This window comes from Pogonomyrmex barbatus, unplaced genomic scaffold, assembly GCF_055798465.1.
Source record: "Pogonomyrmex barbatus isolate J1 unplaced genomic scaffold, ASM5579846v1 scaffold9, whole genome shotgun sequence".
Classification (NCBI taxonomy): Eukaryota; Metazoa; Arthropoda; class Insecta; order Hymenoptera; family Formicidae; genus Pogonomyrmex; species Pogonomyrmex barbatus.
The window spans coordinates 3,537,063-3,558,645 of NW_028297193.1; the positions used below are offsets into that span (position 1 = coordinate 3,537,063).

The 21,583-nt window shown below is 27.1% G+C and overlaps 4 protein-coding genes across 4 annotated transcripts; 3 read left to right on the forward strand and 1 right to left on the reverse strand.

Annotated features, from left to right (window-relative positions):
* The first annotated feature begins 723 nt into the window (after nt 1-723).
* Nucleotides 724-11,169, forward strand: LOC105428541 (uncharacterized). Its single transcript, XM_011640915.3, has 6 exons — nt 724-1,123; nt 7,648-8,057; nt 8,526-8,625; nt 9,245-9,346; nt 9,411-9,569; nt 10,000-11,169. The coding sequence occupies exons 1-6, from the start codon at nt 1,079-1,081 to the stop codon at nt 10,069-10,071; spliced, it is 888 nt and encodes a 295-aa protein (XP_011639217.2). The 5' UTR covers nt 724-1,078; the 3' UTR covers nt 10,072-11,169.
* A 1,195-nt stretch (nt 11,170-12,364) lies between these two features.
* Nucleotides 12,365-13,694, forward strand: LOC105428542 (ribosomal RNA processing protein 36 homolog). The gene is made up of 4 exons (XM_011640917.3): nt 12,365-12,593; nt 12,691-12,794; nt 12,896-13,406; nt 13,495-13,694. Exons 2-4 carry the CDS (start codon nt 12,750-12,752, stop codon nt 13,629-13,631), a joined length of 693 nt encoding a protein of 230 aa, XP_011639219.2. The 5' UTR covers nt 12,365-12,593; nt 12,691-12,749; the 3' UTR covers nt 13,632-13,694.
* Nucleotides 13,695-14,939: 1,245 nt separating this feature from the next.
* Nucleotides 14,940-19,863, forward strand: tst (superkiller complex helicase subunit twister). The gene is made up of 11 exons (XM_011640920.2): nt 14,940-15,082; nt 15,189-15,495; nt 15,586-16,255; nt 16,367-16,598; nt 16,703-16,956; nt 17,045-17,177; nt 17,264-17,542; nt 17,674-18,566; nt 18,632-18,990; nt 19,077-19,255; nt 19,346-19,863. The coding sequence occupies exons 1-11, from the start codon at nt 15,065-15,067 to the stop codon at nt 19,673-19,675; spliced, it is 3,654 nt and encodes a 1,217-aa protein (XP_011639222.2). The 5' UTR covers nt 14,940-15,064; the 3' UTR covers nt 19,676-19,863.
* Nucleotides 19,860-21,341, reverse strand: Sec13 (nuclear pore and COPII coat complex component secretory 13). The gene is made up of 3 exons (XM_011640919.2): nt 20,954-21,341; nt 20,430-20,817; nt 19,860-20,347 (listed from the first exon to the last, which is right to left on the reverse strand). Exons 1-3 carry the CDS (start codon nt 21,193-21,195, stop codon nt 20,039-20,041), a joined length of 939 nt encoding a protein of 312 aa, XP_011639221.1. The 5' UTR covers nt 21,196-21,341; the 3' UTR covers nt 19,860-20,038.
* Nucleotides 21,342-21,583: the final 242 nt, after the last annotated feature.

Below are 21,583 nucleotides of genomic sequence, written 5' to 3' on the forward strand. Positions count from 1 at the left end.
AAAAAACAAGACTTAAAATTTAGAACATTAATAAGAAAATACTTTATATTTATTATTAAATGTATGTTGATTTTGAAAAACATATTTTAGTGTAGTCTTTTAGTGAAGTCTTATTTTCAAATATTTCCTCTTATAACACCCTCATAACAGCTTTGTTATGCCTATAGCTTATTATATCATTCTATTTCCTATTTTTTTCTTACAAAACATAAATCTTCTCTTCCCTGAAAATTATGACATGCAAATGTTGCATGAGCGCGTAGAGTTCGTATTTCTAAAACTGTTTACGTATTCTAGTGAAACATGTGTTACTTTTCACACACTCTTTCGTGAGATACGCCAGAATAAAATTATTATGCAGCACATGAGGTATGCTATCAGGTGTTGAAACTCGATAAGTCAAAACACCTTGTAATATTTATGAAAACAGCCAGGTGTACAGAATAATAGACAGGTTAACATGAAAGACTTGCGTCTTTACATCATTTGAAATGCATTTGAATATGCATTAATATTTTTCATATTTTAGGACATATTTCTAGGACATATTATTTATAAAAAAAGGATAAAAATTTTAACTTATTTCCTATCCTTATTTCTTACATTTATTTACATTTATTTATGTTTTCTCTAATTCTTTTACGGATATTGCAGGAAATGTTAATTGTTAACTAAATTTAATTTTAATAAACAATGCCCTGCGCCTCTCACATTTATTCTAGGTTTTATGATATTTTTATCTGTATATATTTTTCTGCTTCGCGTGAGGCGCCTCACGCGAAGCAGGAAAAAGTAAGGAAGTATATACACTTATGATAACTCCCCTTTTTCTATACCCTTTCATCGTAGTATTGCTGCAAATCTTTGAAGCATTCATTACGTTTCATAGAACACAATACGTGAAAAAATTTTTATTTCTCATATCAACTTGCAACTATAGTTACGCAGCACAGACAGTCGTGTGAGGAAAGGTGATGCTAAAGGAGTGCGTCATGAAGTTAAATTTGATTCTAAATTGATATTGATTCTAAACTGGTTGTTGTCAAAAAATACGACAAAGTTTAAAATATTCTGTGTGATGCTATATCATTATTTGTGCAGTATTTTGGTGATCGACTCAAAGGTACGTTTCATATAGTATATTATATTATCTCAAATCATCTTGACAATTCTATTTTCTTAACGAAGATCATTCTTCTAATAAAGATATTCTTCGCCTCATAACTTCATTTTTCATAAATTTAATTACGTATAAGTAATTAATATTTATTTATATAACATAAAAAATTTAAATACAAATATGATTAAATGTTGTAATTATTAGTTATATCAATTATTAGTTCATTATATCATTATTAGTTATCAATAATAATTTAATTATTTGCAGAATATTACTTGCAAAATGGAATATTTTTTCACTTTTATAAAATTTTTTGAAGAAATCAATCAAAATCAATCAAATCGTTATTCAACTATATATTAACAAACATATTATGTTCCATACATATTAACATATTATGTTCCATGGCACATACAGTTTAATAATAATGACACAAAAATTTATATAAGACATTGATTTATATTTATATCTTTCTTTATTAGTAAATATTAGATAACATATCATATAATAAAAATATTTCTTAAATTGATTATATAAATTGTCTTTTTTAATCTTTCCAAAATTGATTCGACAAGAAATCAAATTAATTTTGTCATGTTACAAATTGCATCTTTCCTTTCTTTTATGTAAATAATATAACTTAAAGAAATATACATATCTTCAATCCTAGAAATTATCATAAAATATAATAAATACAAATTTTTTTTGTTATGTAATAACAAAACTTAATGTATATAACACTAATTATTATAGAATACACAAGGTGTTTGAATAATGGTATACCACTTGTGTGCAGATAAAACAGAAATCAAATTGAGCAAAAAAGTTCTTTACTATTTTGCGATTTTTGCAATTAGTAATAAATTATCAATTATTAAAAATTGCTGAATAAATGCATATCTGCCCACTGGCAAATGACAAACACGCAGCGATATGTGACCGCCTAACGCGTTCGTGGTAGAAGCGCTATAAAATGTTTGAAAGTGTGCACTATAAGCAGATGCTCCGTCATTTGTAGCCTTCACGTTTAATAAATAATCTCACCACATCTAAATATCTACCAATCGAAAACGCATATTGGACGATTGCACTTCGCTGCGCGCTTGCATTGGCCGATGGGCCGAGCAGACATGCGCTCATTCGACGATCTTTAATAATTAATAATTCTACTAACTGCAAAAATCCGCAAAATAGTAGAAAATTTTTTTGCTCAGTTTGACTCTCTTTATCCATATACAAACAATATATACTGTTAGGAATCCGACACTCTATGTACAATACACAAATTGTACAATACACAAATTGTTGTAAAATGTATAAATTGAGATTTACTTTAACATAATATTTATGTTTTAATGTAATATAAAAATTTCTTTTTATATTTTGCCACATATTTTAAAATTATTACTTAAACAAAAATTAAACACGCTGTCAATAATACTTTAATTAAACTGATGTTACCTTTAATTAAACTGTTATGACATAATCATATTATAAATTAATGTAAAGTCTCTTAAAGTAGACTTAATGACTTTATCCTAATGAATTGATAAAGTAATTGGCAAAACAGCTGCCATAAATACATGCTTTTCTTAAGTCCGTTAAATTAATTAATAATTAATAAAATAACACGCGATATGATTTGTGTGTTTATAACTTGTAGATATGATTTTCCGATAGTTTAGTGTCAATTTCTTATGAGAAGCATATGTTATGTACATATTTGTTTGTGTAATATTTTCGCTTTAACAATAATTTACAAATATACTATAAATAAGATCGCGGTATTTTTATTGTGCAATTTAATATTTGAAATGAGCATTTTTATGAATTACAATAAATTAATATACGGAATACGTGTGTGGGGGAGATTTACAACTACTTGGCCATTAAATTCTAAAGTTGGGAAAGTTAAGATTTTTCTCTATAAATTTTTTTGGTGTATTTACACAGTGAATATGATATGCCAGTGTTATCTACTCGCTAACAGAATATTTCCTTTCAATCGAAAAAACTTCATCGATACGATGAGAACGTTAGTGGAGATGACATATTCTTTAGAAACGACATTTAATCTTCTTTATTGCAGAATACGGGAAAAACAATTGCAGGTTAATACTCTATAAAATTTAATTATTAATTAATTTATTTATAGCAAACTAAAATTTAAAGAGAAATAATAATAATATATTTTGCTATATTAAGGAAAAATAAAATAAAATAAAATTTTTGAATTTTATATTGTATTTTTAATTATTTTTTTCTTTAAAATAAAAAAAGACTTTTTATACAAATATTGTCATATTGTCATATTATATCGTAAATAATACATTTTATAATATAATGTTTGTGCAATATTTAATTAATTTATTCTTTTCTCTTATATTTCTTGATTTATATATATTTATTTATATAAAACTTTACACTAAAAAGCTTACTGAATTTATTAAAACATGTTATATACTATATATTATGATATAAAAATGACTTCGATGGCTTCGCAGGAATTATTGTTTGACATAGACCAATGCATTAAAGTATGGATGCCGTACGAAAAAAATATGAGAAGAAAATTTATGTATAACACATGTGCAATATGCTTTTCTTTAATAATAATATATATTATTTGTGCATGGTTATTCATTCTTTCGCCAGTAATGATAGATAGAATTTTACCACTCAATGTTATATATCCTTTTTCACTATCCAAATTTTGGGTTTATTGTGTGGCTTATGCAATAAATGTATTTTCCATTCTATCATGTTCAATAATTATAATTGTCGACATAATGGTAATCGTTACATTGTGGCAAGCTGTCTTTAAATTCAGCTTGCTAGGTATGCAAATACGTTCTGCAGTCACTGTCGATAAACTTCGAGCCTGCATCATAATACATCAAAATACATTTGAGTACGTTACTTTACAATATATCTTTTTAAAAATGTTTTGTTAGAACAATTACAGAATATCTTACTTAAGCACTTAAAATATCATTACATAAAAAGATTGATTCAGAGAAATACATTTTGTCTATAAAATCTCTCCTTCTTTCTCTCTCAAACTAATTTATTTTTATATAAGTGTGATTAATTTATTTTTATGTAGGTATCTCCTTTTTATATAGATATAAATCAATTACTCGACAAATACATATCGGTTGGCTATCGTGGTCATTCTGTAAATAATATTATTAATATGAAAACTGAAATTTTGATTAAGAACTGATATTTTAATAATTTTAAATTAAAAATATTTTATATTTTAAATAAAATAAATTGTTTTCTAACACATTTTTCCATTAAAATGAAAATGTTTTAAGTGGTTAAGTTAAGCATTTGGATACTGCAAACAAAAATGAATATTTTATATTACCATATTATTTTTCATGATCCTTCAATTTAGTTACGTACGAGGAATTGATTGTACTTTCAGTCATATAATCTTTAAATTGACAATTGTTGTTTCCATATACATAATTAGTAGTGGTCTGTTGATTCTAAATGTGAGTATTCAATATATTCGAATAAATACTGTCATTTATCCGTTATCTTTAATATATTTGTTATAGTTATTTCAATTTATTTATTTTGCATCTGATCAATTATTGCACCAAAATTTTTTTAATATCTAATTAATAATTATATTAATAATTTTCTTGAGATTAGATTAATGAATTTATAATGTATTAATTTTTAAGTATGTAAGCATTCATTTAAAATTCTATTTTAACCAATAAAGCATAATATATTCTAAATTTGTATCATAATTTCACATTAATTACAGAATGCACCTATTCTAGAAATAAGTTTATTTCTTCTTATCACTTCTTTTTCAATATGGAGACTCTTTGTCTGTTGCTGGTCAGCGCAAGCAGTAACTGATATGGTTAGTTCTTCAATTCTATATGACAATCATAATCACAAACTAAACATTTTCATATCTTTTTTGAAAAAAACAAGCAAATTAAAAAATATAATTATTATAATGATAATATATATTGAACAATATGTATTATAATTATAATATATCATATATATTATAATTATAATACATATTGTGTGTGTGTGTGTGTGTGTATGTGCGTGCGTGCGTGCGTGCGTGCGTGCGTGCGTGTGTGTGTGTGTGTGTGTGTGTGTGTGTGTGTGTGTGTGTGTATCATATTTATTTCTTGTTATAGTCATATAGTATATGTTGGCAAATTTATGATTCTCCATGGTTAAATGCATCGGTAAATGTACGTCGGACAATTCTTATAATTATTCAAAGATGTCAGAAACCAATTGGAATTAGTGGCACAAATCTTATATCCATAATTTCTATAAGATTTTGCGGAAAGGTAAGCATAAATATTAATTGCGATAAAATTAACGCACGAACATGTTTTATTCATAATTATTGATATAAGTTATTAATTACGTTCCTAGGTTCTTTCCACTACATTTTCATATTTTATGACATTACGAACAATATTATATTTGGAATAAATTTAGATATTTTATGCAGATATAATTTGCAGATATTCTTATCGAATTGTATAAAAAATATTTAGGATTTGACATAAATTAAAGCAAGCAATTAGTTAAACTTTTTCAAATATTGCATTTATTATATAGAAATTATGTAATAATAATAAATATTATATTATTAATTTAATATACGCGTATATGTATGTAACAATGTAATATATATCATTTATTATAATCCCCTACAAAATTATTTTTTTAAAAGTATATCTAACTATGAATTATGAATATATAAGTATATACATAAGTGCAGAGATGCATGATTGCATGAAAAAATGAATGTAAAAAATTGCTTGGTATATAGACATGTGAAGGTGTAAGTGTGCAAATGTATAATATGTGAGACGGTGGATGTGTAAACGTATGGAAATATAAATGTGCAAGTGCAGATGTATTAAAAAATGAATAGATAAAATTGCAAGATACTGCTGTGTAAATATACAAACATACAAAAATGAGAGATTTCGGATATGTGGATGTATGAAAGTAAAAGTATGTGTGTATGTGTTTATAATTATTAAGAAAATTAAGGATAATCCATTAAAGCTTTTTAGTATGAAAAATAATCAAAAACAATCGTATGGAGAAGAAGGTACCCAGTTTTTTTAATAAAAAATTTATATGTTTTAATTTCGCATCGTTATATTTGTACTTTAAAGAAAAAGAATAAAGAAATTTTTTTTATGCAATTTTTTCTTATGCAATTTGAACTTAAAATTGATTAAACATATTAAAAATGTAATCGGTCCAGTTGTAATTAACATTCCGATAATCTCAAATATTCCCAACTGGACGTCCTATAGTCATATGAAGATACACTACTACTCACATTAATGTTAAGAAAATCTCACTCTCATAATACACTGATGTGCACACTTGACATGAGACATTACCAGTGTCTTTTGATATAAATACAAATTAATTTGAAAAAAGCTATATCAACAAACAATAATAATATTAAATATACATAGTAGTGTAATATTATTGGCTTCAGCATATAAAATAATAAAAGATAGCATCTTTGCTTTCGAAAGCATTTTAATAAAATTACAGTTGATTAGAGAAACTTATACAATAAATAATATCTAAAGCAAGTGTTGGTAGAAAGTGAAAAACAATTCTTGAACTACTACTTGAACTATTACGTATTCTATATAATTTATTTCAATCATCTTCAATCTTCACATTATACTTCAATCATCATAAAAACAGTAGAAAATACCGTTATGAAAGTTTCCTTCATATTTTCAATAAAAGGAAAAATATGTAGAATATAAGAACATATTAAATAAATGCATTGAACATCCCTTGAGATATATATTCTTTTATAATTTATATTATGAGTGCTATAGATACCTGTAGAATACAGATCTATATACTAGACAGTATCTTACACATTATCTATCCTTCTCATTTCGTGGGAATTATATCACGGAAGTATATTCAATTCAAATAAAAAATCTACAAGAGTTCTTTATAACAATTTGCATGAAAATTTTTTGTTTTGTATGTATATATTTGTTTATTGCAAAATGGCAATTTTTTAAGCGAGAAAGATTTCGCATATATTTGTCATAACACATATATATGCATATATGATATGATCATGCAGAAGAATTTGACATTGAAGAAAGTGATCGGTGCTATAAAATTAAGTATGTTTGTAACCTGGTGCTGGCCTCTTCCAAAAGACACAGTTAAGCTCAAAATTATCTGTGTGACATTATATCAATACTTGTGTCTAATATTAACTTTAGGATTAACCGTAGGACTAATAAATACAGTTAAAAATCACATTGCTGAACCTCTTATTATGGCAAAATCAATAATCGTTATGTGTCCTACAATACATGTTATTTGCAATATTATATGCTGTAAAGTCAATTCGCATCGTTTACAAGTAAATAATATATTCATTAATTTTCAACAGTGAGATATAAAATAAAATTTATTATTGGATATATTTAAATATACTTAATATTTTTATTTAAAATTGATTTTAGTACGTCACAATTGAAATGGAAAATTTCTGTAAATTACTTAAGCCTCATGAAGAAACAATTGTTCGACAATACATTGACAAATGCATTCACTTCTACGGTGGATCTATACTTTGGATTTATCTAAGTGCTGTTATTATCATCACTGGACCTGTCACGCTGAATCAACCGTTTCCGACGAACGCCGAATATCCATTCCGAGTTATTTACGAACAACCGTTAAAAAGTATTATCTTTATACATCAATCTCTTGTATTCATTCAGGCAGCTTCCCAGCTATGTATGAATGTCTTCATAACTCTTTTGCTTTGGATTACCTCAGTGAAATTTGAATTATTGAACGAGGAATTACGAAGTATTACTAATATCCACGATTTAATCCATTGCATTCGAAAACATCAAAGATTATTAAAGTGAGATTTTTTAAATAATTATTTTACTTGAAAATTTGTAATTGAGATGTATTTAGATTAAAGTAGAAAGACTAAACTAAAGTAGAATATTTAACATTACATTTAAATTACTTATATTAGATTATTACATATAGCAAAGAGAGTATTACATATTTTTTAAGGTTGGTCCAATCTATAATATAATATAATATTTACAATAATATTTCAATTAGAAAAGATTTTATTTTTATAAGTAAACTTCTGGTTTCTTTCTTTGAATATCTTCAGTTTTACAAATATATTGTTATATCAAAAACAATGACTTTAAATTTTCGACAAACATTACAATCTATCTCATTTTAAAGATAAAACTTTTCAAAATTTTTTTAATAAAATTTTATTATAATACATTATATTTAAAAAATTTTTTAAAACATTTACATAAAAAATAAAATATTTCAACAAAATTATTTAATAAATTTATTTCAGATATGCGGAAGAAGTAATCGTCGTAGTTCGTCCCTTTGCATTGATAACCATAAGTCTTAGTACTTTTGCATTAATAATAGTTGGTCTAGTGTTTATTACCGTGAGTATTATAATATCAATATTAACAATAGTCTAGACAACAAAGTTTTTTTAAATCAAACTTAAAATTATGATCAAATTTTAGGACATTAAATTATTTGGGAATGTTACATATTTATATAACAATATTGTAACACTAGATAAGCTTATTTTTTTTAATCATTATAAATACGCTTTTATGATCCTTTTACGGTGATATACAATAACATTGTATAATATTTTAATAATATTTAAAAGAATTAAAAGTTTGATATCGAGATATTGCTATAATTTTTAAATAACAAGCAATTGAAATTATTTAAAGATTTTTATTCGGTTAAGTGATGCAAAATAATGCGTACATATGTTATAATTTATCTTTAATAATTTTTACCATTCAATCAGAAAGTTATTTTTAATTACTTAAAATTTCATAATTATAATAATAATTTTATAACTATTTCTTTACTATTTCTATATGGCATGGCGAGCATAAAAATAAAATGTATTCAATGTTATCTTCATTATAAAATCTACGCACATGCGCGCTGTCTTATCAGTCTTTCTCAAATTATATATCTGTAACCAAAATTTGTGTCTAATCATTGCTTATGCCAATTATTTGATTTTATTTTTAATAGGATCCGCCATTATCCATGAAAATGCAATGTGTTGGTTTAACTTTTAGCGGATTAGCAGAAGTATTTATGTATACATGGCCAGCAGAATATTTAATTCAAACTGTACGTTAATTATTACAAAAAAATATTTTATTTATATTGCATAATTATCTGATATTTTTACAAGAGTGGTGAAATCGGGCAAGCTGTTTTCGATGCACAATGGTACCAACAATCAATCGCTCTACAAAAATATCTACAAATGATTATGTTAAAGGCTAAATACCCATTAGTTGTTTCAATACCATGCGTTATGCCATCATTATCTTTAAATTACTATGCATCGGTGAGAAAATTAATTTAAATATTGTTACATTGATTATGCATATCAATCATTTAGACGAATTAATATTCACTATTTAATGTGATTTTTTTGTAATAATTAATTTTCTGATCATGTCATTGTTCAGTCAATATATGACAAGTATAACTTTAAATATCTTCATAATCACAATTCTTAACTAATTTTTTTACAATTAATTAATTTATTCCCCAATAAAATAAAAAGTATATATTTCAAAAAGTTAAAAGACTTAAATATGATCATTATATCTATTTTTTTTATATTATTAAATAACTTTAATAAAATATTGTATATATTATTCAATAGACGCTAAATTGATATTATAGTGTTACTAATTATATAATTAAACAAAATTACAAAATTTTGTAAAATAAAAATCAAAAATTGTATTAAATTATCATTGATGTTACAGTACTTGTCAACTATATTTTCATACTTCACAACGCTACGAGTAGTCATGCAAAATGAACAAAATGGAGATTAAGAAATAAAATATTAGTTCATTGTAATATCTTATGTTATTCTTTAGTAATACAATATAGTAATACAATATAAGTAATACAATATAAGTAATATTAAATATTACAATATAAGTAATATTAAATTACATTCAAACAAAAAAAATTGATAGCTATATTACAAAACATTAGAATATAGTTGTCATAATACAGGAATAAATGCAATTGTCATGTTTGATTATCCAAGAATCTTATTTCAATAATTATAAAAAATATAATACCACGATGGTATTGTTGCCTCGAAAATGTGCATGCTTATAATAAATAATAAATCATAGATTAAATAGTAAATTATGAACTAATTAGTTATGTCATTTTTATTAACCTTTATTTTTCGATAAAAAAGAATCGAATAAATGTAAATTTATTCAATTCTGAGATGGAAGATCTAACCTAAACATTTACCAGTAATAACGATAATGTGTGTGTGTGTGTGTGTGTGTGTGTGTGTGTGTGTCTTATATAATATTTCTAATATAATATAATCATTGCCTACACCAATTATTTGATTTTATTTTTAACAGACTCAGCCATCATCTATAAAAATCCAATGTATTTTTTTAGCTTTTTGTGCATTGTCAGAAGTATTTATGTATACATGACCAGCAGAAAATTTGATTCAAACTGTAAGTTAATTACAAGTTATAATAAATTACAATTTTATTACAAAAAATTATTTTACTTCTATTGCATAATTATTTGATTGCAAGAGCGGTGAAATCCAGCAAGCTGCTTTTGATGCACAGTGGTACAAGCATTCAGTAACTCTAAAAAAATATCTACCTGCGATTATGATAAAGGCTAAATATCCAATAATTGTTTCAATACCATGCGTTATACCGGCATTATCTTTAAGTTATTATGCATCGGTGAGAAAATTAGTTTGAATATTACATCATTACATGCACATCAATTATTTGGACAAATTAATTCACTGTTACAATGTTGTACTGTCACAAATTAGTTCACTATTTAATATATATGATTTTCAGTTTCCTAATCATATCATTGTTTAAATGGTTATTAATGAAAATTTTCGAATACAGCAAGTATCACTTCAAAAATTTTCGTCCGTTAAATTATTTTCTTACAACTAATTAATTTATTCCTCAACAAAATGATATAAATATTTCCAAGAGAAAGATTTAGTCATTACCTTTATTTAATCATTATATATATATATATATATATATATATATATATATATATTTAAAAATTGTCAATTTTCATACATTTTATTTTTCGAATAATGGTATGCTCGAATCAATATATATTTCCTTTTTCTTTAAAAAAATGTTTCCTAGCAACATATAGTGTATAAGTTTATAAGTGTATAAGTTTAAATAAAATTTCAATCAACTTCTTTATAGGCTTTATTTATAACTATTATTTTATCATTACATATTTATTGCTAGTTTTATATTTATTTACATGTACCTATGCGCTTGCATATAAATAATATAATATAATTGTGTGTAATGAATAATTTTCATAAGATTTTTTTTCATTTGCTTATTTGTTTATTTAGTTTATTCATTTACTTATAACAAATTAATTTAATTAAATACTGCGTGTATTATTTGGTAGATATTAAATTGATATAATATTGACGTTAATTATAATTGGATATTACATAATAATTATACACAATAATTATACACAAGATTTTGTAAAATAAAGATCAAAAATTATATCAAATTATTTTTAATGTTACAATATTTGTCGTCTATATTTTCATACTTCACGACGCTACGAATAGTCATGCAAAATGGACAAAATAAAGATTAATAAATAAAATATTAATTTACTATTATAATAATATAATTCACTATTAATCTTATTTTAGTCTCTTCAAATAGTATAATATAATACTAATAATATGTAATATAAGGTTACATTAAAACATAAGAATTGATAGATATACTATGAAATATCAGAATAAAGTTATAATGATGAATGATATAGGAATAAATTCAATTTAATGCAAATAAATGCGAGTGTCATGTTATCATTTAATTATTCAAGAAACTTATTTCAATGATTATAAGAAAATACAATACCGCGGCGATATATAATACTATTATGTCATAAATATATTATAGTGAATAATAAATTATAAATTAGACTTCATTGTAAGCTAATTATTATCTATCTATATTTTTATCAATGTAGATCAACTTTAATCACAATTAATCATTTTTTTTCTTTTTTTCGTTCTGATAATTTGAAATAGATTTGAAATAGATTTCGAACTCATGTTAATAAAAAACAAAAATTAAATCAACAGTTGATAATACAGTATTGCAAATCCTCACGTGTCATTTGTTAGAAACTTGTAAGCACATATTGAGCACATTGTGAGTTTGGTGACATTTGTAGATAAGACAGTTTCAATCATCTGTCTGGGCTGTATAAATATTTTTGATAATAATTGAAGGACGTAATCTTTAATAAATGTTATAGTATTTGTTATAGTATTTGTACAAATGTAAGTAATAAATAAATTTATTTTTCTTAAATATTGTTCATTACATGAACAAAATATATTTCTAACCTAAAAATGTATGTATTGTATTTTGTTACAGTGATCAACAAATTTATATTCTACTATATTAAATCATTATATTAAATCATAAAATTTAACATGAATTACGAGGAAGAGTCTTTACTTTTGGAAGATAAAAGTCAGGTAAGCTTTTTTTCTCTATATTTTTATTTCTCTTAATTAGATTGATTATACAAAACAATTTTCATGAAAAAGCTTGTATATGCATGATGTGTTTGTTTCAGGAGCAAATACGAGAGGAATTAAAACATATGAGTTTTGAGGACTTGCAGAAGTTAAAAGAAAAGTTAGGTACCAAAGTGTATAATCAGAGAGTACTTGGAAAAAAATATAAGAAGAGAACAGAATTTAAGCGGGAAAATAAGAACAGGCCAAGAGAAATGTCTGCCAAAAAACCAGTTCCAAAATATAAACAAATAACTGAAGTCAAAAAAGTTGTATCTCGAGATCCTAGATTTGATAGTTTATGTGGTACATTTGATCAGAAGGCCTTCAAACGTTCTTATGCATTTATTAATAAATTGCGAGAAAACGATCTCAAAACTTTACAAAAAGAATTGAAAGAAACTACAGATAAAAAAGTTGTGAAAAAGATAAAATATCTCATTCAGAGACTTGAAAATCAGTTAAGAGAAGAAAAAAAGAGGAAGGAAAAAGAAGAAAAAAAATTACAAGAAAAGAAAGAACTGCTACAATCTTTTAAACGAGGAGAAAAGCCTGTTTTCAAGAAAAAATGTAAGTTCTAAAATCCTATCATTAACACAATACTAATTCATTTTCTAATCACATTTTCTAATCATTTTATGTTGTCTGTTTTTTGCAGCTGATAAAAAGATCTTAAATTTAGTTTCACGGTATGAAGAATTGAAAAACACAGGTAAACTGAATAAGCATTTGCGACTGCAAGAAAAGAATAAACGCAATGATAGGCCAAAATTGAAAAGAGACAGAACAAAATGAAACGCGTTTATACTTAAATAATATAAGAGATGTGTAATTATGTAATAAAATATGTAAATGTAATTTGTAATTGTGTATAAATTTTTTAATGGTATTCCTAACTGTAAGCAGAGAGAAACCTTAGGCTATTCCGATTTTTTTTGTGAGATCGTCAATGTCTTCTATACATTATCGCCAGTACATCCATTTTTAAATTTGGAACATCCATCTTCCAATATTGCTGATAAAATCGTATTCTGGTACGTATCCATGTTGCATCCACAATTCATGGACGAAGAATATATTTATATAATATACACCCGTACATAATTTTTTGTTGTAGAATAAAGTACTAATTATTTTCAACATAATATCTATATTTATAAATATGTTCATATTTATATGTACATATGTATACATACATATGGCATGTTTACAGAGATTTTTTTCTTTTAACGAAGTAATGATATTAAAATAAAATATTATGTTCTTTTTATATAAATATGGACATATAAATTAGATAAATTTAAAATGATTTAAAATACGAAACAAATTTAAATTTTATTTTTTCAATTTAAACATTTATAAATTGATTTTTAACGTTTATTAAATGTATTTTTAAATTAATTTTGTTGCTTAAGTGGAGCCTTCTAGATTCCGTTTAAGAAAATGCATTTTCAATAATACTTCATGGATGATATGGAAGACTATTGATTTATTACAGAGACATTTTACTATCAATCATGTTTTTTTCACTAAATTTTTTTATAGTTATATTAAATTTTAAAGAATATTATTATTTCTGTAATTATTTTTCAATATTAGTTTCATAAATCTCTTGAATATAACAAAAATACGATATTTTATGTAAAAACATAATAAATTATTTTAATATTTGATAAAAATAATTTATTAAAATAATGTACATTTTCAATTTATACATTTATTGAAAGTAACATCTTTTACAAATGAATTTATAAACCCAAATTTGTGCTAATAGAGGGACAGATTTCAATTAAAATGCGGATAAGACATAATCGCTCTAAGTTCTCTCTCTCTCTCTCTCTCTCTCTCTTCCCTTTTTCCCTTCTTTCCTCCCTCTCTTTTTCCAAATGATCGCTATCCTCAGCATGGCAGCGCTGAAAATCGTTCTAAGAGGAGAATCTTTGACTTACTACTACCTGGTATTCGTGTATAACCTGTTTCAGTATTTGCGAGGTTAATTATTACTAATTCAAATTAATTGAATAAACATTAATGAAACATCAAGATTTAAATAACTTGAAATATATATGTAATTGTTGTTCAGTGATCGATTAAATTCAAGTAAATTATCTTATCTTATGTTAATTATAGTATAACTACTTACACTTTATATTAGACGATTGCAAAGATTCAGAAATTATATATTATGTATTAATATGTTATAAATAAGAAAGATTTATAAAACAACAATGACTGAATCAACGCAGGTAATCTTCATTTAATATTAAATATATCATTTTTTTATAGTTTTTTAATTTTTTATTTTATAGTTTTTTTTATAATTTTACTTATTTATATATGTTAACCTTACAGTTTGTCGAGCCGCCACCTATTTGGCCTGATATCAGATCAGAATTACGGGAATATATTGAATGTCCTGAACGATTGCCTATACATCAGCTGGATAATACTCAATGTTACTGGCTACGCAAATCTAATGTTCTTTCATTGTTGGAATTTGACTTAGCTCCAATTAACACCACACTGAAGTTTGATCGTGATCCAATAACAGGTAAGATTGGTGAAATACAAGAGAGTGTCTTGCAAGGTGCAGGAGAAACGGCAAGGAATTCTATGTCTATGACTCGTGCGCCTGGTCCACTTACAGATGGAGTTCGAGGTATTTTGATTTTATTTTGACATGTATATCCTACTTAAAATTTTAGTAAGATTTAATCACAAATTATATTAAATGATATATTTTCCACAGGTAATCCTAGTAATATTCCATTTTGGCCTGGTGGCTTTGATGAACCTAAAATACTTCAGACTGATGTCGTGGATGATATTGATTTTGAAAAGGATTTAAGAACGTTAGCCAAAGGATTCAGCTCAGGATTAGAATTCAAAAGTGACAATTGCACACCAATTAATTGTACATGGAATGAAGCAGAAGATTCTGAAAAATTCGTATCTGAAGAACTCGAAAAACTAAAAATCTATAATGATAATAATATAAATTTAATGTCTGTTATACATGAAGAAGGAAATTTGCTTGGTTCTTGGTCTTCAAAGAATCAAATCAAAGAGCCAAAGAAAGAGAATGTACAAACTTCGGATAATAATATTCCTTTTATAGACGATAATCCCATTTTATCCAAAGATATAGATATACCTGTTTTGAAAATATCCGAGAAACAAAAAGAACTTGCAAAGACAGAATGGGCAGAACAGCTGGATGTATCGGCACCAGTAACTGACTTTGACAAGAGAGTACCTGATCCAGCAATTACATTCAATTATGAATTGGATATTTTTCAAAAGCAAGCTATTCTTAAATTGGAAGAGAACAGTAATGTCTTTGTTGCTGCACATACATCAGCAGGGAAGACTACTGTTGCAGAATATGCTATTGCATTGAGTCAAAAGCATATGACAAGGTAGAGCTACAAAGTCAAAAATTGATTTGCAGTATTGTTATTATTATAATAGATATGTAATAGTTTTCTAACATTTCTAACAGTTTCCTGCTCTTATCTTTTATGTTTCAGAGTAATTTATACGTCTCCTATAAAAGCATTATCAAATCAGAAATATCGTGATTTTAAGAGGAAATTTGAAAGTGTTGGACTACTAACAGGTGATTTGCAAATAAATCAAACTGCTTCATGTCTAATCATGACAACAGAGATTCTACAATCAATGTTGTATTGTGCATCCGATATTTTACGAGATTTAGAATTTGTTATATTTGATGAAGTGCATTATATAAATAATGAAGATGTACGTAATATTGATTTTATAAAAATGATGCGTATATTCTATGTAATTTAATCATTTTTCTTTACATTTGTTATCTATATGTAAAAATTGCCTTATATTTTTAGAGAGGTCATGTATGGGAAGAAATAGTCATTCTGTTACCACAGAATATTAACATAGTAATGTTATCTGCGACTGTACCAAACCCGATAATATTTGCAGATTGGGTTGGTCGTATCAAAAAACGAAAAATGTATGTAATTAGCACTTTGAAAAGACCAATACCTCTTTTACATTACTTGTATACTGGCACTGACGGTAAAACTAAGGATGACAAATTCTTAGTCCTTGATGGCAATGGCCTTTTTTTATTAGATGGGTAAATCACTTATTGTACTACTCTTATGTATTTTTGAAAGAGAAACATAGCAATATTAATTCTGATATTTTTATATTTTATATTCCAGATGGTACAAAGCAACGAACACATCTGATAAAAAAAAGGATAAAATCCCAAAGGATTTTAGAAGGAAAATTCAAATGACACCTAAACAAGAAGAAGTATTATGGAGAGCATTTATAAGCCATCTTCAGAACAACGTACGTTGTGTTAATCATATTACTTTTTATTCCACTAAAAAAATTTACAGTAATTATTTTTTATGTAAAATATCAATTTTTTATAGGATATGTTACCTGTCGTCGTATTTACTTTATCAAGGAAACGCTGTGATATGAATGCTGCTACGTTAAGAAATCTCGATTTAACGACCGCAAGAGAAAAGCATCAAGTGCATGTATTTTTCCAATCTAACATAAAACATTTGAAAGGTAGCGACAGAGAATTACCGCAAGTACTTATGATGCAAGAACTTTTAGAGAAAGGCGTGGGTATACATCACAGTGGAATATTACCAATTTTGAGAGAAATCGTAGAAATGTTGTTTCAGAATGGAGTTGTAAAGGTAACATTACAAAGAAATGTAGAAAAATAAAAAAAAATTTCAAAATTATATCTTAAAAATTCTTAAATTTTTAAATTTTTAAAGATGTGTAAAGAAGATTTAACAAAATTGCATTTTACTTATATTTTTAGTTATTATTCGCGACAGAAACTTTTGCCATGGGAGTTAACATGCCAGCACGTACAGTGGTGTTCGATTCTATACGAAAGTACGACGGCAATAATTTTCGTACTTTGTATCCAACTGAATACATACAGATGGCTGGTCGTGCTGGACGGCGAGGTCACGACACCACGGGAACTGTTATAGTAATGTGCAGAAATGATGTGCCACACTTTAACGACTTGAAACCTATGATGTGCGGTGAACCACAAACATTAGAATCGAAGTTTAAAGTCACATATTCTATGCTTCTGAATTTGAGAAGAGTAAATGAATCTGTCACTGTTGAAGCAATGATGCGTAAGTCTTTCAAAGAATCACCGTTAGCCTCGCAAGAAGCAACATATAGCAATGAGTTACGAAAAATCGAACGCGAGTTGTTAAATTTGCCGGCTTTGACTGAAATGCAAAAGAAGCTTTCTGCGTTCTATCAAAAAGCGGTCGATTATCTGGAAGATGTTAAATTTCTGAATCCTTATTTGTTTGACTCCAAAAAAACAGCAAAGAATTTAACCGAAGGCAGAATCTTGCTAGTATCATACGAAAATCATTATAATAAATTAGCCCTATTATTGCAAGTTTTATATCTCAAAAATTCTACACAATACAAAGCGTTGATACTTAAGGATGCGAATGCGTCCACTTCCGAAGCTGGTGAATTCAAAAGTCCTCAGATATTCAAGAAATGGTGCGAGATTATTAGTCTAACGAAAAAAGAGATATTTGTCCCAAACATTAATCCGTCGCATGAGGTTGTGACTTTATCCGCATGGCACATATTAAAAATAACCAACTGCCAGATAAAAGTCGATTGCTCTCTGATATTAAATGATTGGGAAAAGAGGCAAATCTCACGATTTAAGTAAGAAATAATATAACAAAGTAATAAAATTTTTGGAGTTTTACTTATCGATTCTCATTTTTTAGAAATGATCCACCAGGACAAACATGTCAGACAGCAGTCCAAGAATTGACTTCTCTATCATTTAATGCTTCCACCAATATACATGTTCTACAGCCATATATCGAACCTTCATCGAAAACTGATTTTAAATTGAGAATACAACATAAAGACAAATTAAAAGCTAGTCTTAACGACATGAAGTGCATGGAAATACCAAATTTTGAAGAACAATTTAGACCTGTATTCGAACGAAATCAACTCGAGGATAAAAAGCGACAGCTTCAACTTAAACTTAGTGATGAAGGAATGGCGTTATATCCGGATTATTTGAATATGGTAGCACTCCTCAAACATTTGAGATACATAGATAACGATGAAAGAGGTTGTATATTAAATGTATCAAAATATATAATTACATTTATAATTGTAAATTTAATATTTATTTAAAACAATATATTTTTTTATTAGTGGCCTTAAAAGGAAGAGTTGCGCTACAAATGGGTAGTAATGAATTGCTGATAACAGAATTGATTCTCAAAAATGTATTAACTGTTTTACAACCGGCGGAAATAGTAGCGTTATTATCAGCATTAATTTTCCAACAACGTACGGATGTCGAACCTAAACTCACGCCAAGTCTCACTAATGTATATGTTAATCCAACATTTAAAACATATTATATCTTTTTACAAGAAGATATAATTTTATTATATCTTTTTAAAATAATCTTTTTTTAGGCTTGCATGATAATGAACGAGGTGCATGGAGAATTAGAACATTTAGAGCAATATTATCAACTGTCAACATTGCAACCATTGAATTTTGGCTTAGTAGAAGTTGTTTATGAATGGGCGCAAGCTAAATCGTTCGCCGAAATCATGAAGATGACGGATGTCCAGGAAGGAATTATAGTTCGTTGCATACAGCAACTTGGCGAAACCTTGCGAGACGTTAAAAATGCGGCTGTAACTATAGGTGATCCGGTTTTAAAAGAAAAGATGGAGGAAGCATCAACCGCAATTAAACGCGACATAGTTTTCGCCGCATCTTTATATACTCAAGATTGATTACAAATAAGTAATTTATTACTCAATATAATATCGATGAAATTGATAACTTTTTTAATAAAAAAAACAACTATTGAAATATTGTTGCAAATACACATTCTGTTCATAAAAAAGTATTTTATAAGGGTGTACGATATGTATAAAGTATTTTTTTCGATGATTATCGCAATAAAGATGAAACAGATAAAGATCAGTGTTATATTTGGAATAAATGGATAACTAAAGACTAATAATAAATCATACTTATGCTAACTCTGAAATTGAGAATACAACATTTTGCTAAAAGATATCTGATATCAAACAAATTATGTTAATTTACAATGCTTATTTTGCATATTATTTTACATCTCCATTAAAACGATGTTATAATGCACGTTGATCGGGATTATTTAGATTCCCTTGATCTTTGTTCAATTCCGAAATGCATGCCCACTGTCCTTCAGAATTTTCACGCCAGAGTGATACTTTGTTATCTCCACCGCTAACCGCCAAAATACCACCTGTTAATGACCAGCTAACATTCCAGATAACATCATCAAAAACATTAAGAACATTTGGTGTCCAGCTAGTATAATCATTGGAAGTCCATACAACTACACGGCGATCTTGTGAGCAAGATGCCAAAGCAGCTCGGGATGGACCAACTGCTGGTGCCCAGGCTACATCGCGAACCTATAAATACAACAAAAATATACATAAATACATAAATATTTATATAACAGTCAATTTAAACTCAATCATAATTAAGTCATACCCAATCACTGTGCGCTTCTAGTTTATTTTCTTCTATCCATCTGTCACCATCCTCTTTCCATATCTTCACCAAGTTATCACAACCACCAGTGGCTAATCGCTTAACAGGTTCATTTCTCTGTTGAGTCACACTGGGATCAGCGCCTGAATCTACCGCTGGACACCAACTGACTGCATTGCATCCAATTGTATGAGCATTTGTTATTTTCTGCATGTGCCAAGTATCTCCAGTGTTTGCAAGGATGGAAACTGATCCGTCTGAACTTCCACAAGCCAGGATCAAACCAAACTCATGTGGCGCCCATGCGACCGAATTGACAGAAGAATCATGACCAGCATGCTCATATATCTTGGTCCATTCTCCAAGTTCCTTCCAGATAATTACTTTCCTAAACAAGCACGATCGTTAATTGTGCGTATGTCAAATATCTCAGCTATTACTACATTATTTAATACAATTGATTTAATTATTAAACATTATATTTCTGTAAATATATGTTACAGGGCTATGATAGGACTATGTACCTGTCATAGCTACAAGATGCTAAAAGATTGCCGAACTTGGGATGGGCCCACGCGACCTGCCACACGGGACCAATGTGTCCCTTGAGCACAGCAACGAGGCTCTGAGTACCATTCTTCAAATCGAATATTTTCACCGAGTTGTCGCTCGAGCAGGTAGCTAATCTTAAACCATAGTAATCCATTTCAGCGTCGTGAATCATGTCCTCGTGACCAGTGTCGACGGTATTTAAAACGGACACCATTGTAAAAAGGTAATTATTATGTGTATCGCAAGATATTTTAAATATTCGTAAAACGATGGATCGGAAAGTAAAAGCAATCACGCGTATAATACAGGTTATGTTGACGTAGTGGCTTGTCCTGTTCTGTCACTTACGTGGAATATGCGCAAAAATCCTTTGCGCATCATCTGCGCACGCAAGAAATTCGTATTTTCTTTTTCTTTTTTTTTTCTCGCGCGCACCTAGAGTGTTCATAATTCCTAGTTTTATAATTATTATTAGTAATCTGTTTTGCATAATAATTGTATGCAACATTGATGAGTTATTAAATATGCATCTAATTATTTTATTCTATTTAGAATCTGCGTGAAAATACAATAGAAAAAATTATATTAATAATTAAATATCA

Bases quoted from the DNA above. Each gene is read 5' to 3' on its own strand.
- Sec13 (XM_011640919.2), bottom strand. From the start codon at position 21,195: ATGGTGTCCGTTTTAAATACCGTCGACACTGGTCACGAGGACATGATT. The intron at 20,818-20,953 runs GTACATAGTCCT...GTGCTTGTTTAG, and splicing joins GCATCTTGTAGCTATGACAG to GAAAGTAATTATCTGGAAGG. The intron at 20,348-20,429 runs GTATGACTTAAT...TTGTATTTATAG, and splicing joins TAGAAGCGCACAGTGATTGG to GTTCGCGATGTAGCCTGGGC.
- LOC105428542 (XM_011640917.3), top strand. From the start codon at position 12,750: ATGAATTACGAGGAAGAGTCTTTACTTTTGGAAGATAAAAGTCAG. The intron at 12,795-12,895 runs GTAAGCTTTTTT...TGTTTGTTTCAG, and splicing joins TTTTGGAAGATAAAAGTCAG to GAGCAAATACGAGAGGAATT. The intron at 13,407-13,494 runs GTAAGTTCTAAA...TGTTTTTTGCAG, and splicing joins GCCTGTTTTCAAGAAAAAAT to CTGATAAAAAGATCTTAAAT.
- tst (XM_011640920.2), top strand. The intron at 15,496-15,585 runs GTATTTTGATTT...TATTTTCCACAG, and splicing joins ACTTACAGATGGAGTTCGAG to GTAATCCTAGTAATATTCCA. The intron at 16,957-17,044 runs GTAAATCACTTA...TTTATATTCCAG, and splicing joins GGCCTTTTTTTATTAGATGG to ATGGTACAAAGCAACGAACA.
- LOC105428541 (XM_011640915.3), top strand. From the start codon at position 1,079: ATGCTATATCATTATTTGTGCAGTATTTTGGTGATCGACTCAAAG. The intron at 1,124-7,647 runs GTACGTTTCATA...AATTGATTTTAG, and splicing joins TTTTGGTGATCGACTCAAAG to TACGTCACAATTGAAATGGA. The intron at 8,058-8,525 runs GTGAGATTTTTT...AATTTATTTCAG, and splicing joins AAACATCAAAGATTATTAAA to ATATGCGGAAGAAGTAATCG.